This window comes from Dermacentor andersoni, chromosome 2, assembly GCF_023375885.2.
Source record: "Dermacentor andersoni chromosome 2, qqDerAnde1_hic_scaffold, whole genome shotgun sequence".
NCBI classification, from domain to species: Eukaryota; Metazoa; Arthropoda; class Arachnida; order Ixodida; family Ixodidae; genus Dermacentor; species Dermacentor andersoni.
Window position 1 is genome coordinate 135,728,529 of NC_092815.1, and position 21,812 is coordinate 135,750,340.

General features: G+C 41.4%; 3 protein-coding genes across 7 annotated transcripts in view; 2 read left to right on the forward strand and 1 right to left on the reverse strand.

Annotated features, from left to right (window-relative positions):
- Positions 1-3,051: 3,051 nt before the first annotated feature.
- LOC126540675 (ADP-ribose pyrophosphatase, mitochondrial) lies at positions 3,052-15,089 on the reverse strand. 5 transcript variants are annotated; one of them, XM_050187510.3, is made up of 6 exons: positions 14,839-15,089; positions 14,184-14,371; positions 11,399-11,578; positions 7,945-8,056; positions 7,371-7,514; positions 3,052-3,338 (listed from the first exon to the last, which is right to left on the reverse strand). In XM_050187510.3, exons 1-6 carry the CDS (start codon positions 14,878-14,880, stop codon positions 3,108-3,110), a joined length of 897 nt encoding a protein of 298 aa, XP_050043467.1. In that variant the 5' UTR covers positions 14,881-15,089; the 3' UTR covers positions 3,052-3,107. The 5 variants fall into 5 exon arrangements, with proteins under 5 accessions (XP_050043467.1, XP_054932196.1, XP_054932195.1 ...); XM_055076221.2 differs by lacking the exon at positions 14,839-15,089 and adding an exon at positions 14,761-14,831; XM_055076220.1 differs by lacking the exon at positions 14,839-15,089 and adding an exon at positions 14,725-14,813.
- Positions 15,090-15,192: 103 nt separating this feature from the next.
- LOC129387469 (Fanconi anemia group D2 protein-like) lies at positions 15,193-18,213 on the forward strand. Its single transcript, XM_055076386.1, has 5 exons — positions 15,193-15,274; positions 15,364-15,444; positions 16,294-16,419; positions 17,950-18,017; positions 18,147-18,213. Exons 1-5 carry the CDS (start codon positions 15,235-15,237, stop codon positions 18,201-18,203), a joined length of 372 nt encoding a protein of 123 aa, XP_054932361.1. The 5' UTR covers positions 15,193-15,234; the 3' UTR covers positions 18,204-18,213.
- Positions 18,214-20,894: 2,681 nt separating this feature from the next.
- Positions 20,895-21,812, forward strand: part of Fancd2 — an 82,014-nt gene continuing 81,096 nt past the window's right edge. The window contains exon 1 of the mRNA XM_050187506.2: positions 20,895-20,986. Coding sequence (XP_050043463.2) covers positions 20,895-20,986 — 92 coding nt within the window. The remainder of the gene's footprint in view (positions 20,987-21,812) is intronic.

The window sequence follows — 21,812 nt, forward strand, 5'->3', positions numbered from 1 at the left end:
TTTGTAAAGCCATGTGTCCATTGTAACGCACATAGAATTGTGTCTCTCCTACTTTAATGGCTATGGCAATTCGCCTACCAGTTTTCTGGCTGACACAAATGTGTAAAAAAAAAAACATACATGAAATGTAAAGCCATAATGAGGGATGGTAAAAAAAATGTGTATCGCGCTCTGCATGCTCATGTATTGCTTTTTTACATAATCACACAAGAAAAAGCCTGCCACTGGCAACTTGGGTCTACCAACAGTGATAATTACCGGTAACAAATGACCAGAACATCATACATATCTTAATAAATCCATGTGACTTAACGCTGTTTGAATTGACATGAAAATTTCAGTGCTAAAGAAGCTTCTTGCAAAATTATGCATGTTATGCATGTTTTATTGCTACAAAGTGAAATGGGTCCCTTTATCTTTCTGAAGAGTGCATCGCTTTTACTGTGCAAATGATTGTATTGCAACTAGATACATCTGCTACCCTGTGTATGTTCCACATGTGCAGGCCATACTTGGGGCTCTAAACTCTGGCAGCCCATTTTTTTTCTCTACTGCTACTTGAGTGCCCAAAATACCGGGTAAATACTTTGTACATACAAGTTACAAGCTGATGAAAAGAGCTCTTGAATTTTTCAAGCAACTGGGTGCAGTGACAAGTGATGGAATGGTGACTGAATATAACAAATTTTAATTAAGTGGAAATTTAAACATACAGGAGCAGTTCTATGTGGCATTTGTGAGAATTGTCACAGCTTCTTGTCTACATTATTCTTTCGGGAAATGAGTTTCTGGTGCCGCTCTATGCATGTTAGGCTGAATTAGTCTACCAAATTATGTTAAGCACACCAGGCCCAAGCTTGCTTTATGCAGCGCTTGCAAACTTTGTTTGAGGGACACTAAAGAAAAAACAATTCGAGCTGTATAACTAAATTACCCTTTTACAACAAAAACAAAATTCTTACTGTGAGAAGAGGCATGGTGAGCCAGAAAAGAAGCAAAAATGAATTACTGGTGGTAACGGTGCCTTGAAGTTCCCGCACCAGCCGACCATGACGCCATGAGTTTTGACAGCGTCCAGTCATGCTTTGTTAAGTTTTTGCCGGTAAAGATAGGCTGAAGTGCATTGTAAAATAGCTGAAAACCGAACTTAGCAAGTTCGGATAACCTTTACTATGCTACAACGGCTAAAATACATGAAAGTATGAGGTTCATTCAAGTGAAAACCACAAATATTTAAAGAAAAAAAAAAGGAATTTATTGTACACATGCGGCACAATGCTGTATATTACTTTTTGAAACAATCTTTGCCACGCTCAATGAGAGTGTGCCAGCGCTTACAAGATCCCTGTATTCTGGGAATGTACGCAACCACATGTGCCCCACGTGGCGTACCTCTTCCTAAGAATGAAACTTCTTGCCACCCAAGACTTTTTTCAGTGGTCTGAACACATGGAAGTTGCTCGGTGCAAGGTCTGATGAGTATGGCAGATGCGGAAAACACTCAAACTTCAGGTTTGTTTTGCCGCAACTGCTGGATGGGGCTGGCCATGCACCGTCGTGTTGCAACAGAACACCCGCATACAACAATCCACGGCATTCTGATTTGATTGCAAGCCAAAGATAATTCTTTAGAAGATCAGAGTATGATTCACTAGTGATAGTGGTTCCTCATGACATGTAGTGCTCCAAGATGGTGCCTTTTGTCATTCCAAAAGAGGGTCACCACAACCTTCCCTGCTGATGGCTGTGTTCGGAACATCTTTGCTTTTTGGGTGATGAGGAACTGTGCCATTCCTTATTTGCTCTCTTTGTTTCTGGTTGGTGGTAGTGAACCCAGGTTTCGTACCGGGTGATGATTCTTGCAAGGAAGGCATCCCCTTCTAACTCAACATGCCGCAGAAGTTGTTCACATGCATCAACAGGTCACCGTCTCAATTCAGGAGTCAGCTGCTGGGGCACCCATTTTGAAGACACTTTGTGAAATCCGAGCACATCATGCAAATGTGGTATGCTGAACCACGACTGATGTTTACACTTGCTGCAATGTCATCCAGCGTAACGCGGTGGTTGTGCATCATGATGGCTTCAACGGGTACAATGTTTTCCGGAATCACAACGGGGTTGCTTGACCACGTAGAGTAGCATCAGCCACGAACGTCCCACCGTTTGCGAATTTGTGACTTCATTCGTAGATTTGCTGTTGTGACATGCATGCATCACCATGCTGAACCTTCATTCTGCGATGAATTTCGATAGGCTTCATACCTTCACTATGCAGAAACTGAAAACAGAATGACGTTCCTCCCTGGTGCAAGTTGCTAGCGGGGTGGCCATTTTTACACTGTTCCTATGCTAATATTTTTGCAACTGCACGATGCTGCCAACTAGTGAAATTCCAGTGTGCTGTTGGGGACATGTCTGCCAACATAGTTTACTGGCACCATCTTTCGCTTTTTTGTTACACATTTGTGGTTTTCTTTTGCCTCATACTTCAAGATCCTTGATGAACTGATGAACTGGTGCTTGGGTTGCATTGCAAAATTGAATAAATCGAACTTTGACCTTCAATTTTTTTTCCAATATTCAATCTATTACTGTGAAATTAAATAAAATATTGTTTTGAAACACTTAATCAGTTTAAATTTTTTTTTCCTTTTTCTTTATTGTCTCTTTTAATTCTGTTTGTTTTTTAATAAAACAGCTAAGCTGTACTTTTACAGCAACAGCTGTTAGAAGCTCTGCCTCAATGGAAGTGTAGCTTGCATTCATTGCCACAATCATCAAGTTGTTGTTATAGAAGACACAGCAAAATTAGAATGTGGATGCTTGAATCTTCGTTATTGTCAGCTGTCAATGTTGATTGGCCAGCTATTGCTGTTTAGGGTAGCACTTAAGGCCTTGCTTTGAGTGCTCCTCAACAATATTTTTGGGTTCAATAATAATAATAATAATAATAATAATAATAATAATAATAATAATAATAATAATAATAATAGACTTTGCTGACTTGTAACACACCTTGTTCGAGGTTGGAAAAGATTACAATACATATGAACGTGAATAAACACTTTAATTGGTGTTGGGTAGTGATGGGTTAACAAATCTCATCACCAGTGAGCGTTGAGTCGTTGGACGACCTTGTGCACAAAATCTGAGTGGCTAGCATAAAGGCAAAGCTCCTTGCTGATATCTGTCCACTTGACTTTAGCTGCATCATCGCCAGCTTCAAGGGAGAACTTGCCCGTAACATCGCCACTTTCATCATGAAAATTGTAGGCAACTGTCTCCATCCAGGCATTGTCTGTGTTCCGTGGGTCATCTACGTAGCCTTTATAAACCTGCATTAAATGGGTGACAAATGTAATAAGCAAACAAAAGCTACAATAGTTGTGTTCTCTAAACTGTACGCATCTCATAGCTGTTTAGGACTTCTTTGTTTAGCACATACACTTACCATTCTTGTACGATAGAAAACGCCTGCAATAATTTTACTAATGTCTAATCGATTGGGCGAAGCTAAGGCACGAAATGAGCAGATTTAATACTGTCTACCCCCAGAAGGAATCTACAGCAATTGAGATACAGTCAAATGACATTATGATGAAGCCATTATGATGAAGCCACATACGACAAGAAAATATCTCAGCTATAGTATACCCTATCAGTTAAAAGCACATATTCGTAACATGTTGATATGAGCAAAAAAATTTTCATTTTTCAAATGTCAAGCCCAAGGCTGGGCAAGCTGGTTGGTGTTCGTGATAGAGATATGCAATCATCAGATGGAGGACTAGCAAAGGTGCACACACAAGTGCCTTAAGGTTGAGGTTACCACACAATCCCCAAGAACTTAACAAAAAAAAAGAAGTTCAGCAACAGCAATAACTGGGCAATTACTTGGCTAGAATCTACAATGGAACACCACAGACAGAAGACAAGGGCACACCCACAAGTTCCTTTGTGTCCGCTTGTTTTCTATCTGTTTGTGCTGTTCCATTAGTTTGTTTTAGGTATACCAGGTCCACAAGGTATATGAAAATATGATTTGGGGAAAAATAATAATATTTCATACAAAATACATTTTTACTTAATTTTATATACTGTTTGCTTCTCTCTGTTTTGAAAACATGCTTAGTAAAAGCACATTCGACAAACTGACTAAACAAATCCAGATTTGAAAATGGCTGTATGTTCGAACCAGGACGTGCACGCTGTTGTTTTTTCACAAAACCTACAGAGAGTATTTAGTATAGTATGGCTGTTAGTCTCCCTCTCTATGACCACTCACATAGAGTAGTCTAGTGGGTTCAAATCATGGAAACTGAAAAGCTACAATGTGAATAACACATTGTAGCTTCAGATGCTCCCACATGATAGCCGTCTGGGAGCATGTGAAGCCATCATGTAGGGGCTGATGCCTCATGTCCTGACTGTACCACCTGTAACTGCTTGGCAATGGCTATTACTGACCTTACAGAGGCTGTCACTCATGATGGCCTGCACCTCTTAGACAAACTCAACTGTCCCGATTATGTCTGACACCTAGCAGTGTTACTTTCTCTCTGACATGTCATCGTTACAAGCCACAGGGTCTTTTTCGATGCGGAGAACATTCAGGGAGGCAGCAATCTCCCAAGTCAGCCAAATAGAGTTCCAGGTGTTTTCATCTGTGCTGGTAAAGAAGCTGCTACTTTGGAAGAAATTTGCCAGGCAAGGCTATGCAACCAAGGTCAATATAAATGAGTGCTAATTTCTGCGGCCTGCCAAAGCTTTCTTCTCAAATACCCCACATTTCTTGTGCTTCCTGAATATGCTGTCAATACAGTCGACAACATGCAATATGTGGTCAGAGTAGTGCAGACAGGGCAGCCAGGATTTTCAGTTAGTGACTGTGTAGCTAAAGATTCAAAGTAGTGCTTGAGTTGTTGTGTGGTTTGTGGCTGTATTCTTAACCGATCAATCTCGAGGATACTTGCACTTTCGCCTGCAGAGTAACTGGTGAAATGCTTCACTTGATCGATGGGCGCCCACCAGGTACCACCCACTGAAAGTGATAGATCCATAATTTGACCCCTGCTCCTGCTGCAATGTCGTATATTACAACGACAAGAATTTTACAAGAATTGCCATAAAGTGGCAAATTTAAAACACTGAAGCATGGAATTCACAACTCCATCGCTGAACCAAAAGCAGAAGTGACAATCCCATATAATGCATATACTAGAGTGTCTTAAGTGGAAAAATATGTGTTAAGAGATTGGTAAGTGAAATTGTTACGTTAGCAAGTCTTATTCATACATTACTAATATATTTCAGACCAGTATATGATGTATCAATTTTGTCTGCTTTAGATGTCCCAATAGGCACACTTTGAATAGTTATGATAGTGTCTTCTATTGCCGAGTTGCCTAGTTAAAAAATCGTAAACCTGATCCTTCTGTTTTTATTGTGTTGTTGTTTTCACATTTGTGTCAATTTTTGGAAAAAAAGAACTGATGATGTAAATTAAAAAAATATGCGCACTACATTCACTGTATTGTTCTGTTAAATGCAACAGACCTCATTAAGTTCAGAAACACTGCGCAATCTCAGTGATATATCACCAAGCTCAAATGGCACACAGTTGTGTATGCCTACACGATAATAACACAGTCCTTTTTCCCATTTTGTAAGCTGCCATGAAGCATAGGAGGTAGGGAACCAGTGTTATCAGTGAATAGCATGTGAGCTTTGGTATGCGATACCTGGTAAGACATGTCATGGTTAGTAATGCCCCCACACCAGGTATTACCAACCTTTTTTAGCCTTGGGTAACGTGCACAGCCCTTAAACATTTCGTGATATGCTAAGGAAACATCCGCAGTTTTGGCTTCCACCATATACTGCATTTAATAAGTGAATATTACCCCAGCAGACTTTTATCATGTAGCACCTTGCATATGCAGTGTACAACAAAGGTGCTAGAGTGAGAAGAATAAGGGGAACCAAGGGGCTAAAGTTTTGTTAAGAAAGACAAGCAATGAGACCGAGGTGATCACAAGGTACTTTTGAGGATGGTTTTGGCTTGTGGCACATTTGACAAGTTGGTCCTACAATTAAAGCACCTTAAGTGTCGCAGAAGTCGTATACAACTGAGACCACATTTGGGGACTCCTGGAAGGATGCTGCCCAATGCTGACTTTTCTTGAAGCAATCCAAAGCAAGTCCAGAGCAATGAGTACCATTATTTACGAATCTGTAACATCCTCTTGATCTGTTGACAACAATGCTGTATTGATTCACCGACTGCGCCACAGCCTCTCTTCTGTGGAAATGAACTGCCTAAAAGACACACTAGCCTTCCATGCCCAATGAAATAGTCGGCATGGTTCTCTGACACTAGGGTTTAGGGTTATGCGAATATTTGAAAGTTTAGAATAAAGAATCGAACAGTGTCCTATTCAGTTTGATCTTTGAATCGAGCAGTCACTATTCATATATACCTAACAGCATTTTTCTAATAGACTAGAATATTTTAAAATGTCAACTGTGCACAATCAAATATAAAATTGGAGCAAAAGTACGACAATGTTCAGACTCGCGGGTACAGTACTATAGTTGTAAAACTTGAGATCTTATGCAATGGAGCATGCTACATTGCTCAGGGAGCCAGACTTCACTCTGGCTTTACAGCAATCATTTGGACTCTCTGAAGAGCCCTGTGTATGCAAATAAGTTGTTCTTAATTCACCAATTGTACTGATTAATAAAGAATGCTTTATAATGTGCAATGTAATGAAAGAAACTTGCTAACCTAATGAATACTAGGATGTGAACATTGTCATACATCAATCGTGAAAATGGCTGCTCATTAATATAAAATTATTCAAAAAGTATTCATTATTCCATCTGCTTCTGGCACTATCCAATTCATATTCAATTCAGTCTCAAAATTTACTATTCGCACACATCTCCCAAGGTCATACCAGGATCACACCTCCCAACCGCTACAAAATTGCATCTGAAAAGTCATTTTTCGCTGTGACCAAATTATTGCTGGTGGCCCAAAAATTGGTAAAAGAAGGCCCAAGGCCTAAGGACAGGAAAAGGTCACGCTGAGATAAAGAGAGTGAAAGTTGGCATAGAAGCACGTTTAGGCATTGAACAAAGGATCATCAAAGGGTATTTGGAGAATTTGGTGGAATTCAGAGGTCGTTCCAATTTTTTGCCAATTGGCAGCAAAGCAGTGCAGAGAGGAGCCAGCAGATAGAAGAACTGATATTTACTTCAAGTACATGCAGAGCAAAACATCAATACCACATCGCCTGAACAGTGTAGCAAGATACTTTGTGACACAAAAGGGGTGTAGTTTGGCTCAGTACAGCACTTACCTCAACACCCTTACTGAAGAATGACTCGAGAGATCTCTCCAGTGAACGTTTGTCTTTTTCACTCAGGGACAAGCTGTTCATGGCCTCTTCGTAAAATTCTCTCCGCAGTGTGGCATTCACCAATTCTCCCGGATCCACCATTCCCTGAAGAGAGAAGTCATCTGTTGGCCCCTTCCAAGTCTAGTGTGAGCAACAGCGCTCTTGCCAAATCATAATGCTCAAGCTGAACTTAAAGCAAGATTCACAGGTTTTACAGTTCATATCACCGAGCAAACATTGTTGGCAACTGTGTCTGGAAAAACGACCAACACAGATGAATACTGTGTTATCGCATGAAAATGGTGCTTAAGTATGTACAGCAGCTATGCAGCTGTGCTGCTTGAAAATCAGGTGAGTGGAGCGTGATTGATGCATTGCACACACTGCACAGTTAATTTTTGACATGACACCCATGTATAGTGGGTCCTTACAAATTCTGACCATGCTCACTTGTTTGGGTTAACTCTCTCTATAACACTGTCTTTACATACAGATTGCATCAATGAAGGAGAGCACTAGACTAACCACTACTTACCCCAGGAATCGCCCACTCGCCTGAGTCTCTCCTCGCAATGGCTACAAACTGCAGCACTGGAAGTTGGCTGCACTGGTTTATGACCTTCACGCCTTCAGCATCTCTTTTCCACCTACAGGTAAAGAGGGGGAGACAACAATTTGCTGCACGAATAGTAATGTGACAAAAGACCCCCTGATCATTGTTATTAAGATGATGTACAGAGACTCAAGCAGTCCTATCAAAAGCAATTTCTTGAAATTGGTAACCTAGTGTGATGTAATATAAGCTAGTGGCAGACACTGACAAGCTACTACCCAACAATGATGCTAACATATACTGTGTAGTAGAGTACATTATGTCATTTATATTTGCCAACCAAACCATGGTGAAGTCATTGTGTAAGAATGTTAAAAGATATGTTGTCCCATTTTTCAGTAAAAACACCACACTACGAAGCAAAGTACTACAACTGCAGTACTAGAACATCACACAACACTAGTACAAAAAGCACATTCTAGAAGTTAAGGGGCTACGTTATGAGTATTCCCAGTTTCAGGAAACCCTCATCTGATACTTGAATGCAACAATTAATCAACTTGGCACATCTTCATCTATGCTGACAATGCAATGGCATTAAAGGGACCCTGAAACAATTTTGACAATTGTGTACAAACTTGCTAAGTCAACAGTGTAGGCCCTTCTGATCATTAAGACACAGATCTAGTGCTCTGCGTAAAGCATGTAATTTATTACAAGGTTTTAAAAATGTGCACTGCTACTGATTGCACTGGTGCAACTCTTCCGAGTTTTCAGCCACCCTTTACCATGCTGTGTAGTGTGGGTGTGTGATGTCAACGGGGTGAGTCACCTATGCAATGACATTGAGAATGCTAGAAAAATGTCGCTTCAAGAAGTTTATTTTTAATAGTGTGCGTATGCGCAGAAATTTGTGTGCTATAAAAAATAAATACCAAGTGCAATAACTGTATACGCTTCTTCAAACCAGTGGCCCACTTCTGCTTGAGAATGCGGATTGTGTGCTACAGCTCTGGTGACAGCATCCGATGGGCCACGGAGGTGTTCTCAATGAAAATATAGATAGGTACAGCAGTGTCTTGTTTGGCAACAGGAACATGAATGGTACCAGTGCTGTACTGCGCTCGTCTTGCACTGCTGGTGTGTGCAGGGAGTAAACTGCAGTGATTGTATGCTGTAGAAGGCGCGAGTGCTGGTCGATGTCAACAACAACCTTTTTCGCCAACACAGCAATCACCCGCAGTTTTGAAAAGATTCAGCGTTTGTTGGAGAGCCAAGTTATGTGTATAATCTTTCTAGAATGGTGGCAGAAAAATATTTTAACAAGCTGACATTAGGAAAAGTTGTGAAAGCAACTGAATGAGCAAAATGTCCACCAAAAAGCCGCCATCTTGAGTTAAACTTTAGCACAATGACAGGCAACTTATCAAGTTAAAACTTGCAGTTTTTCTGCAGCGTACAGCATTCACAGCATGATATATACAGAGGTCCTTTCTAGGCCATCTAGATCAGATGTATTGGCTAGTGCTTGCACGTTTCTCGCATATGGTATTATACATCCATGGAAGAAAACAGCACTAAAAACACAGATGAGAAAGGGAGAAGACAGGACAAGCGCTGACTGCCAACAATTGCTTTTATTGTGCATGCAGGACCATCTGTCAGACAGGATGGTGATTCAATGACCATATGAGGGAGCATGCGTACAATGTAAAGAATAAGAATAGGAGCAATCTGGCTATTCATTGCACCAAATCTGGGTGCACCCTATTGCTTCAAGACACCAAGGTTTTGCGCAAGTATAGAGACAATAACGCCCATGAAATCTTAGAAACTTTTTCAATGATGTGCAAAAGCCTGTCATGCATCAGTGTCCCTTCTCTCGTCCTGACTGGCAAGGAGTACAGATTTCTCCAGGACTAATCCTGATGTATTCGTTCACTTTTCTCTTCAGATCCATGTGCAACTGGAAATTTCCTTATCCCCCTCTTTTTCTTCCCCCTTCTTTTTCAAGGCATATATTTGCACACACACAATAAAACCAAATAATCAAAACGGCTCTCGTCCTGTCTTCTTCTTTTCTTGTCTGTGTTTTTAAAGCTGTTTTATTAGATGGATTCATACCAATTAGCTCTCGTTCAAACTCTTTTAAGTTATATTATACATGATGCAATAAATACCATGCAAGAAAAAAAAGCTAAACTTTAGAGCAAGGGTACCATCTCTGCCTCGCACTCAAAAAGCAAGTTCGATTCCTGATGTTCGGTGCTTTTTTTTGTTGTTGCAATTATTTTTTCCCTTTTTTAATTCTACAGGAAAAGAAACATAATTAACAGCCTATTTCAACACATCCACAAGTTATCAGCAGCTCTAGCCCAACTGTGGCAGCACCTGTCTTTACTACTGGCATGAGTGTGATACAGAGACAATCGTAAACATACGTGCACATTCACATGTTATCAGGCTATTATAAATCTGAAATAGCACAGTAAAGATGTACTTTCTAGCTTGTTACATTAGATATGCGCTCGCAGCAACATAGAGAACACCCGGTGTGGCCTGCCTCTTTATTTCTTCATGCAGCGCAAATCAGCAAACATTACCCATAGTGCCGCCGCATCTCCATCCACCGCACAAAGTTTGTCTTGAAATTTCGCTCCCTGTAGGTCATCATTAACAAGAAAAATGGCGTAGGAAAGATACACAGAAGCATCATCATCATCATCATCATCATCATCATCATCATCATCATCATCATCAGCCTAGTTACGCCCACTGCAGGGCAAAGGCCTCTCCCATACTTCTCCAACTACCCCGGTCATGTACTAATTGTGGCCATGTTGTCCCTGCAAACGTCTTAATGTCATCCGCCCACCTAACTTTCTGCTGCCCCCTACTACGCTTCCCTTCCCTTGGAATCCAGTCCGTAACCCTTAATGACCATCGGTTACCTTCCCTCCTCATTACATGTCCGGCCCATGCCCATTTCTTTTTCTTGATTTCACTTCTCTTTCTTGATTACAATAAATACCACAGAATACACAGAAGCAGACTCTGTTCAAATCAAGCAGAAGTAGACAACACCTGAGTCACCACATGGAGGTGCAAGCTATACCAGCTCCTTCCTGCAGCTGCCGGCTCGTGGCAACACAAGTCTGCGCTAGCGCCGTCTTCGCAGCAGCCATTTTAATTACAGACGAAAGCAGTTTATGATTCTTTTCTTAAAAAACAGGCAAGTAACTGTGCCAAGTGTTACACTGAACGACCTAGACTTCAAAATGAAATCTTTCTGTGAAATCTGAGCAAGAACAGTGCAGTGGTAAGCGCAACATCTGTTTTCAAAAACTTGAAGCAAAATATGCGCTTCCCTGTACATGGACCTGATTCCCTGTCCTTCAAATGATTCTGCAGTTTCGCTGTTCTATACATAACTGACCTTGTGACGATTGGATCACCAGCGTGATTGGGTCCCCACCGCCCTAATCGCCCCCGTCCAGACAGACCCGTTCTGCCATGGGAATTCAGGGGCTTGCCTTTGACCACGGCGTATGTCCCTTCATGGCTCCGTCTATCGACGTTGCCATCCAAGGCATTCCAACAAGGTGAGAAATTGGCCCTGTTGGGTAAGATATCCAAAATATCATGCCAGCATGTTCTTTGATTGGAAGAGCTGCAAGCATTTTTCCTTTCTACTATCAAATGCCTTCTGAATCAGCTCAATTTCGCCTAGGAATCGAGTGCTTTTAAATTAAGGTTGAAGCTTTAGTGGCAGTAAACATATAAGAGAAAAATTGGCCAGCCAACGAAATCACAATGCATTTGCTTGCTGACCTGGTAGTTGAAGTACATTCAACATGCCATCATTTTTGCCTTTTTATTTTGTCCCCCTCAATTTCATCTCCCAAGTGATGTCCTCTCTCAGTACTGAAATAACTAAACAAATAATACAGAAATCACTTGCACTGCTACACAACAACATTGGCCCAAATAGGGCTAATGGTAGAAACAGCTAATGTCTTTAAACATAACAAGAACATTTAAATATGGACACATTAAGAATGCAGTGGCCAAATGATAATTAAAGAATTAATTAAAAAGCTGCACACATAACGTCATTTCCATCATCACCTCAATGTCTTGTGTTCACTCTGGACAAGGTCCCTTTGAGTGGGATAAGAAAGAAGCTACGAGTACCTAGACCTTTCCTTTCCCTTTTCCTGTGCTCGGTTAACTGTTACCTATTAAAGGACTCACCATGCAAATAAAGAACGTAGTTTGAATTTTTTTTTTTCTAGCCTGGTATAAAACTTAACAATGCCTCACCTCCTTTGACAATAGTGAGATCAGAGCATCTGATACTTTAACGTGCTCCCAGAAATTCACGCTTCGCAGTAACTGCAGCAACATGTGACAGCTAGTTCCTTCATACTCAAAAAATGAAACCTGAAGCAAATGTTTTTACATTCCGGTCAGTTCAGCTAGAAAGAAAATGAAGAAACAGACATCGCAACATAAAACGGACTAGAAATGACAACCTGGGGCATTAGCTGCCGCTCACTGTACAAAAGCCTCAGCCTTTCAGCTTTTGCATTTAAAGAAACACGGACACATAATTTCGTTGAAGTTGCCAAAACTCTACCACGTGTTTCTTGCACGTAAGAAAATGACACTTGGCAAGCATGAAGATAGGGAAACATATATATTTTAATTTGATACTAAACTTGGTCTCTATATGCTGCATCTTATGTCATCAACATTATTATCGTGACATCTTAACACTGCGCAAAGTTTACTGATGTCGTGTAACAATGTGGCTCGATATTATGATATTGCTTGTAAAAATTAAACAAGAGCACTGCGTGTGTTTCTTCGGATAGTACCCACATGCAGAAGCTGCAGCTCTCGAAGGAATGAAGTGAGTTACTGTATCACGTCACCACGATGCATCAATTTTTTGGGTACCAGACGGAAACAATAGAAACTTAGATTGCAGGGTTTCACGTCCTAAAACTCCACAGGGGGCTATGAAGGATGCCGCATTGTGTATAGTGGAGGGCTCTGATTAAGTTTTGACCATAGTAGGATCTTTAGCATGCACTTAAATCTATGTAGATGCACAGACACTGCATCTATACGAAAAGGAAGAAGCAACCACAAGACCTGTGATATGCAGTGGTTGTTTATCATGGCGCTGCCAGGCAACTGCGAGATATTGCCAACCCCAATATTTCCTCCTGCCTAGCCCATCAGCCCCCTCCTAGCACTATACAGAGTGCCAAATAATGGTGTGCCTCTTGCATGTCCAACGAAAATGGAGAATACTGTTAATTCTGCTCCCTTAACAGAAAATTCCTGGTGCCGCCACTACTGAAAGGGATGGCCAGGAACCCTTGCTGCTTGTTATATTTAATCTTGCAATTAAGACAGAACCATAAATCTTTTTTCTTTTTCAATTTTCTTGTCTATGATAGTCTAACGTATACGAGAGAGGACTTAAACACCACTTCATCAAATTAATTGCCATTGATTTAGCCATACCACTTTTTTCAGCTGCCTTCACTGATGGACACAGTGATGAGAATGTCTGCTCAGCCATTCAGAAGGCCGTTTTTAGGGCCGCTATCTTGTACACGTTTGAAATGCCGACATTCGATTTCACCTCACGCGATTGGACTAGATTGGCCTAGGCTGCGATATCGGCACAGCCTGGACAACTGCACGAGGCGAAATCAAATGTTGGCTTTTCGAACGTGTTCAAGATAGCGGCCTAGGTTCCATGTGGTTTAATCATTGGTAAAATCAGTGCTTTTCCTTCTTTTTCTCCACAATTTTTATTAGTCGGCAGTCATTAAATCTTTTGTCTTCACACCAACCAAGCTGTGCTTAACAATTATTTTTCGTTTAAGAATGCTTGTTTCTTTTAATTTTTATTTTCTTGTGCTGAGCAGCTTAGTCGCATCTGGATATGCTTCTAACAGTTTAGTTAGGCACTCTATAAATGCAAGACACCACACTGCGACACATATAATGCGAGTGATTAGCAATTAACATGCTTAGCAGCATCTTCAAACAAAAGTCCACTGAACTGGAACACGTAACAATAAAACAAATAAATAATAGCTCGTCCAAAAAACTATCGCACAGGAATGATTAGCTTGAACTACGTTCTTTAAATATAGTTTTCAACTTGTGCGCGACAACCCGAAAATAGTATTTTCTACCCTAGTTCGGGGTCTGCCCAAGGCTTGGACGATAGGGCAGGTATACTGAACTCAGGTGGCTTGTAATCGGGCCACTCCACAGTCCAGGGGACCTTGTTCTCTGGTACGTATAAGCGCTGCACGTCCGTACCGGGATAAGTTGCACCACGACATTTGGCATGTACGCGCATTGTCTTTGGCAGGAGCGCCTAAAAAAGGAGACAATGTCAGGCATGTTGAATAAGCATAGGTCGGCAGTGTGGGAGAATACTCACTCACACTACCTCACCACAATTTTTCCAGGCCCCGCACTCACGTTCACGCTCACCTCCGCTCACACTCACTGGCATTCACTCGCGCTCGAACTCACCTCCACTCACACTCACTGGCAATCACTCGCACTCACCTCCGCTCACACTCGCTGGCACTCACTCGCACTCATCACCATTCACACTCACTGGCACTCACTCGCGCTCGCACTCACCTCCGCTCACACTCACTGACACTCACTCGCACTCATTTTCACTCACACTCACTGGCACTCACTCGCACTCGCACTCACCTCCGCTCACACTCACTGGCGCTCACTCGTACTCACGCCTTTGAAATGAGTGCAAGTGTAGACGAGAAGCGAAACAACAACAAACGTCCGTCGGCGTACGTACTATGTACTTACAGAAAAGCAGAAAGAAACTTTCAGAAAATTTTGAGTCCGCATCGGACGCCTTCACATCACGACAGGGCTACCGGGCGAGTGCTGTGCAAACCGTCAATTTTTGCAGCAATTTACTACAGCCGCTTTCTGAACTTGACTCTTATGAAACAACTTTTTACTATTTTCGTTCACTTTCGTTCTTTCGTATTCTTTCGGCTCTTCGCAGCTCTTGGCTGCCGCGAAAAGGCACTGCCAAAGCCATGTTGATTGATGATGATACGTCCTACCTGCGCTTAAAGCCATGTCAAAAATGTGCTTCCGCACGCGCGCGCGTAGAACTGTTTTCACGTTTGCCACCAGGAGTACTAAGTTGCCTGTTAGGCAGGTTTTGACGTGTCTGTGACATCGTAGGGGACGATGTCGAAAACGGCGCGCTTTCCTTCGAAAGTTCTCAAACGTGAATATCTTGCTATCCTTATTAAAGCTTTACTTACCCGTCATGGCAACTTCCCGTCGAAGGCTTACTCATGTCTCACTTTCTTCCAGAAAAAAATGCACCTTCGCAGGGCGAGCGGCGAGTCATGTTCGGAGATCACATGTCGGAGGTGTCGATGCGGTCTCAACACGGTTAGTTTCGATGCACTTCGAAATTTCCTGCTTTCTTCGCGATACTTCGCTGAATGAGCCGTACGATATGTTCCAAACATAAACGCCTTCATGATAAGTTGAACGCAGGCCTCAGTTTATGTGAGGTGTGGCCACATAGCGACAGTCAAATCCCGCTTCCTAAAGTCCCTGCGAAGTTCAAAGACCTGTCGTGTGATGTGCAGAGCTACGGCCTTTCAACGAACTTGATTGAAACCTCCATTTTATGTGGGACATTTGTTTCGTATTAGTTGTTTTCATCAGTTAAACTTCCACCTACGGGAAAAGTTCAACGAAGGTTACGCAGTGTCAGATTATCGAGTGATACTTTGAGACTGGGTGACAGGAAGCCAGCACTACATGAAAAAAAATGTTTGAAATCATGCGTAACATCATTTGAGTACTTTGTGCACTTGTTTGTGTAATTTTCATAATACCATAAAACCATAATAAATATGTACAAGAACTGTTTAGCAAAGTGCGTTTGCTGGGGGGACGTGCGGTAAGCCATGTTATTAAAAATATGAAAACAGCGTAAAATGATGGCGACGGAAGCGCTGGCTCTGTTTTATGTCAGCTCTTTCCTGGGATTGTGTTTTTGCTATTAAAATCTTTACTATCTGACAGGAAAACTAGAAAACTGTTAAAAAAGGTAATTAATTGTAAGCTAACATTGCGCACTGGTACCAGATAATGTCATAAGGTGGCCATTTAGATAAGTGTTTTAGTCAAGCATGTGAGTCTTCACTCTTTTACGAATATGTACCACACACTTGTGTAAATTAATCCTTTCTTTCTTGCTTTTCTATAAATATTTTATATATATTTTAGGTCGGTCGTTCACGTCCATCAAGGTCTTTGACGACAACGATGAGTACAAGAAAGGAGCCTACCTCTGTTCTCTTGCCAAAAAGGCTGGCCTTATCCTTAACTCTGGAAGAAAGCACAACACCTTGAGTGAGTACAACACCGGGAGCATGGGATTTTTAGACTTGTTAGACTTATGTTGAGACTGTTCCTGAAGAAACTCAGCTCGTTTGCAAGCTCAAACACGAGACAGGGCATTTAGCAGGCATCAAAGAGACAATGTGTATGCAAGGTTTCCTTGCAGAAAGTTGTATGTAACGCAAAAGGCAGGATATGTGACTTCACAAGGGATGCAAAGGACAGTTGACAGGCAAGGTGCAATCTCACAGCGCTAGAATTCTGTTGCTGAGCATGAAGTTCCAAGGTCGATTATCTGCCATGGCAGTTGCATTTCAATGGAGGTGCAAAAATGAGGGCGGGTTTAATTTTAGCTGCAATTTAAAGAATACTGAGTGGCCAGTACTATTCTGGAGCCTGCTGCTATTATGTCCCTCATTGGCTAACATATAGCTTTTAGACATTTTTGTGTGCCGCCCACAAAACACACAGGGGCTAAATGTATGTCATGAGCCTGAAGATGATGGAGAGCAAAAGAAATGTAAGGGAGTAATTCAGTTATCTAAACTGGTTGATATTTTGCCTGTGTCTCTGGGAGAGGGATAATCTGCAATATAGTGAAACCACCTGTTTTAGGTGTAGTCTTTACATATCGACAGAGTCTTTTCATAAGATTTTCCTTTTTGGTCACAAAACTTCTATAGAAAAGTTTACTATGCCACCCAAATTAGCTACAACATTGCAGTGTCGTTTAGATGAGGCTGGACTCATGTTTTACCAGTTTTCCAAGAACTGTCTGAATTAACAGCACCATCAACAGAGAGTTTTAGCTTGTCCATGTATGTGCTTCACGGAATACCGGGTTACCAGAGATGTGAATCCCAGTAACAATGCTGGAAGCGATATTTTGTGGTGTTTGTGCAGTGACAATGCATTAGAAACATTTTTGTATCACACAGGTATTCTTGTTGCAGGAAAATAAAGGACAGCATTTTAATAATTATGTGGCTATTGATGTTATACACCAGCAGCTAACTGTGGCTGCTTACTGCGTAGTAGCTGTATCCCCGTTGGTTAAACTCGTTGCCACAAATTGTCGTCACCTGTTGGCATCACTTACCAGTCTCTGCTAACCTGGTGTATTCTGTATGAGTAATATGTATACGGATGAGCTAACGCTCTCAAATAACAGATTTACAAATTTCACTGTAACTGTGAGCTTATTATTTTTATTTTTTTCGACAAGGGCTGCCTTATGGCATAAAAACACTTGAAAAAGACAAACTTATCCTCTCTTTTAAGTCTCTGCTGCAACTTGAAACTATACATAAGACCTGGCAAGGCTTCTCAAATAAGTATTCATTCAAACTTTTATTACAATGCAGGGGTGCTATTTGCATTTGTGGACTGCTCACTTGAGCCCATGGTCAAACAAAAGTAAACTGTAATGACAAGGTTATGCCCAAAATACACATGTAATACTACATCATAAAGTTGAAGTAAGGACACATGCACTTTAATTATGTGTTTTTTGTAGTATTTCAATGCTTTTTCAAACTCTAGGTGCTGACTCTACCACATTCAGCAGGGATTTCACTCAAAGTTTAAAAGAACACCCAGAATATCCTCAGGTGAGCAAACAATATAATATATACATTTTTTTCATCATGCCTTTCTTGTAGCTATTACGGCAACAGCTTATACATAGTTGTCACACTTACCTCTGCATCACTATAATTTGTTTTCATCTGTTTGTTCAGGTTGTTGCAGAACTTCTCAAAGAAATGAAGGAGTATTTGGATAACCAAGACAGGTAAAATTTCCTGCGTATTGTATGATCATGCATTAGCTGTGAAAACTGAATAAACATCTCTTGTGCCTTGTAGCTGCTACTAATAATTACATTTAGATGCTTTCTGTCATCTCATCATTCTCATCTCATCTGTCATCTCATATGTCATGTTTGCCTATACCGACCAATAGATAGTTTGCACAGATGTCATCACAGCCGCCAGTTTCGGGCACTAGCACATTGAGAAGCGGCGTAAGCAAGAAATGTGACGGCATGCGAGCACGACAGGTGCGTCTTGCATCCAACAACAAAGCGGCAACAATGATAAACCAGTGAAAAACAGTCAGTGTCAAAAAGCCAAACATTGTGTGTGTGATATGACAGTGCCCTAACGTCACCGTGGTAGCCATGTTTGGGTACCAGCACAGTGAGGGCTGCCTCTGTGAAGTCACATGAAAACTATCTGTATTACATTTCCAAATGTGTCATTCACTTGTTGCAGTGGCTCACTATGCAAAAACACTTCTTATATTTAGGTAATATTGAAGAGTCCCTCACCATGTTTGAGCATTGCAAACAGACAAGTGCAATGTGTCAATCACACTTTGACGATTGTGCCTGCAAAATATTGAAAGAAAGCCTGTGCATGCTTCCTTGCGACGGAGCCCCACTTCCTGCCAGAAAATCAATGTCACACAAACAAATGTCTCAAAATATTAGGTGCACTGCCTGCAACGTCAGGCAGTGCCGGCACATGACTTCGATATATCATCCACTGCAGAACATGCGAAAATGCCACTGCAAGGGAACGACACTGTTAAAAAAAAAAGGAAATAAAGTAAAAAGAAAAAGTGAAGTGGGGCTCGTGATGTAAACATGGCAGGGTCCCTCGGCTCTGGTGTGGGAGAAGGCAGTGAAGGAATGTCGCTTACCGATACTAGTTTGAAGCAAAGGGAGGGAGCGTTGATGTGAGCAGTGAAGCTCATCTCCTGGCAACATGACAATGCAACTTCTCATTTGCTCCTATCTTCTCTGAAAACAAACCAATTTTAAAGTTCTTGCTGTGAACTTCTTTCTGAACGACACTTTATTACTTCCTCTGTAAAAGTGAAATTTCCACTGAGACCAGGTGAGGGGCCTCTTAAAGAAACTTGGAGGACACTTAAGCCTTGCCTTTTAGAGTGGAACACAATAGCGTTAAAAGATTCCTGGCTGCTTCTCGCGCTTCCTTGCAAGTGCAGCTTATGTAACCATAATGTTTACCTGGAAGCATTGGTGGTGAATGCTGTGCACAAAGGCGAGCTTTCTGATATAAACACGGCCTCTTGTGCGGGCCGATCCCAGGGGTAGCGCACAGCTGCACCCAAAAATTTACATCATTTTCAGGTTTCTGTTATTGTTTTGCACTTTCAGTATTTAAGTCTGAGAAGATTTAATGTAAAAGGCATGTGCTGTCGGTGTTTTTTTTTCATGACATTTGTTTGTGGGCTGTCAATCTCAAAATTCCATAGTATAACTTTGTCGAAAATGTAAGACAAGGTGTGAGCAACTTCGATGATAGAATGGTGTGGTAGTATAGCCCGCATAGGCCGCATGTCATATAGCAGGGCGGAGCATATGCATATACCTTAATATATACAGAAATTTTCGTTCACAGACAACTTCGGTGACGCCGACACCGGCACTGGTTTTTCTGCAACATGAGGCCTTAATGCCATCGCGTTGAAACTCAAATTGGTCAAAATTAATCCACAGCTTTTCACTAGAGTGTCCATCTGTAAAATAGAGCGAATAAATTATGTAATTTAAGTGATGAATAAAATAAATAATCTTGGCTTTATTTCATCTAGACGACATCAAGCCTTCACAATACTTCCACCAATGACTCATCTCTCTCAGTGACTTGCAGAAGTTGTCTAGTGACTATGCTTTTCTCTTGCTCAGCATAATATTTAATTACATTTGTGGCAGCTGCATTATGACAAGAAAAGTCACCCATGTGCTAAGGTTTTGGCGTACTTTAAAGAACCCAAACTGATCAAAATTTATCTAGAGGGCCTCTTTACTGCACTGTTTCTCAGAGTACTGTCCACAAGCCCCACAAGGCCTTATGAAAGTTTACTTTTTTCTAAAGCGGGCTCTGTAGATATGCCGTTTGCAAGCATCATTTGCCAAAAGACTGAAGTATCTACTGAAGTGTAAAGACTGAAGTGTCTACTGAAGTATGTGTTTAGAAACGACCTTCCGTGCAAAGCTCCATTCTCCAAATTGGTCCAGATCATATCGCAAGCAAGAAACATAATTGGAGTTAAACTCAACATAGGACTTAGATTGTCTCCATTTTTGCCTTGCATCAGCAATCTTGTCTCTGGCATGCAATGCTACATTTCTCATCTATTCTATACTATGAGTGGGAAAATGCAAGGCACCTAAAGAAAACATCATGGCTGCGGCAGCATGCTTTAGGTTGTTATGACCCTGTGTTGGTGCCTGTTCTTCGTATATTTCTGTTAAAAATGAAAGTAAGCGCTTGCAGGTGCACTTTTGTATGGTCCTTGAATGTGTCAAAACTTCCATAAAGACCAGAAGTTTGCAAACTGCTGCACTACAATGTACTTGATTGCCCAGGTGTTGCTTTGCAGCATAAAAGCCCTTCAACCAATCCTTCGTCAGCCTCGTTTTAGGCATAACCACTTCATGCACATGCACTTGTGTCATGGGGTCAGTGACATTGGGTGTTATTCCTTGCCCTCCTTTCAGGTTGCAAAACGCGCTTACAGTGACTTATCAGGATTTGAATGACAGCAGGTGAGCAAAAAAAAATTACCCCATTTATTGATTAGACGTGGTTGCATGCTTCTGGAGACAAACCTGGTTATCACCCACCGCGGTTGCTTAGTGGCTGTTGTGTTTGGCTGCTAAGCATGAGGTTGAGGGACTGAATCCCGGCCACAGTGGCCGCATTTCGATGGGGGCAAAAGGCGAAAACACCCCTGTACTTGGATTTAGGTGCACATTAAAGGGACACTAAAGGCAAATATTAAGTCAAGCTAAAGTGATAGATTAGTGCTTGAGAATCTCTAAGGTGTCAGTATTATCACGAACAGAGCCCTAATAATAAAGAAATTGAGGTAAATGCAGGACATGATTAGACTCCCCTGTGACATTCAAGCACTTGCCTGATGATGAAAGCGCTCCTCAGTTAAATTCTGTCAGTAATAATAATAATAATAATAATAATAATAATAAGTTTATTTCCCATCAAAAAAGACAGAGGAGGCTGCAGGTAAAAGCTGCACGAACAAACGGCAGCTTGACAGGGGCCCGCATCCCCCTCTGTAAGGCGGCACTACTCAACCATTTGTTGCAAAAACATCCTTGTATTGTATTATAAGGCGAAATGAAATGCTACTTGTCCAGTTCTATTTCATTTTTTAGAAAAAAGAACTCATCGAAATTACCCTTGCCAATGACGCGGGCAGTCGAAAGGTTTAATTTTCGACCGGCTCCGTGCCGCCCATGCTTTCGCGTTTCACTAGTTTCGTTGTCGCATAGTGCTGTGCTGGTTTTGCTGGCTCGCGAAACTCGCACAAACTGCAAGTAGCAGAGAATTCAACTTTGATGTGATGTCGCG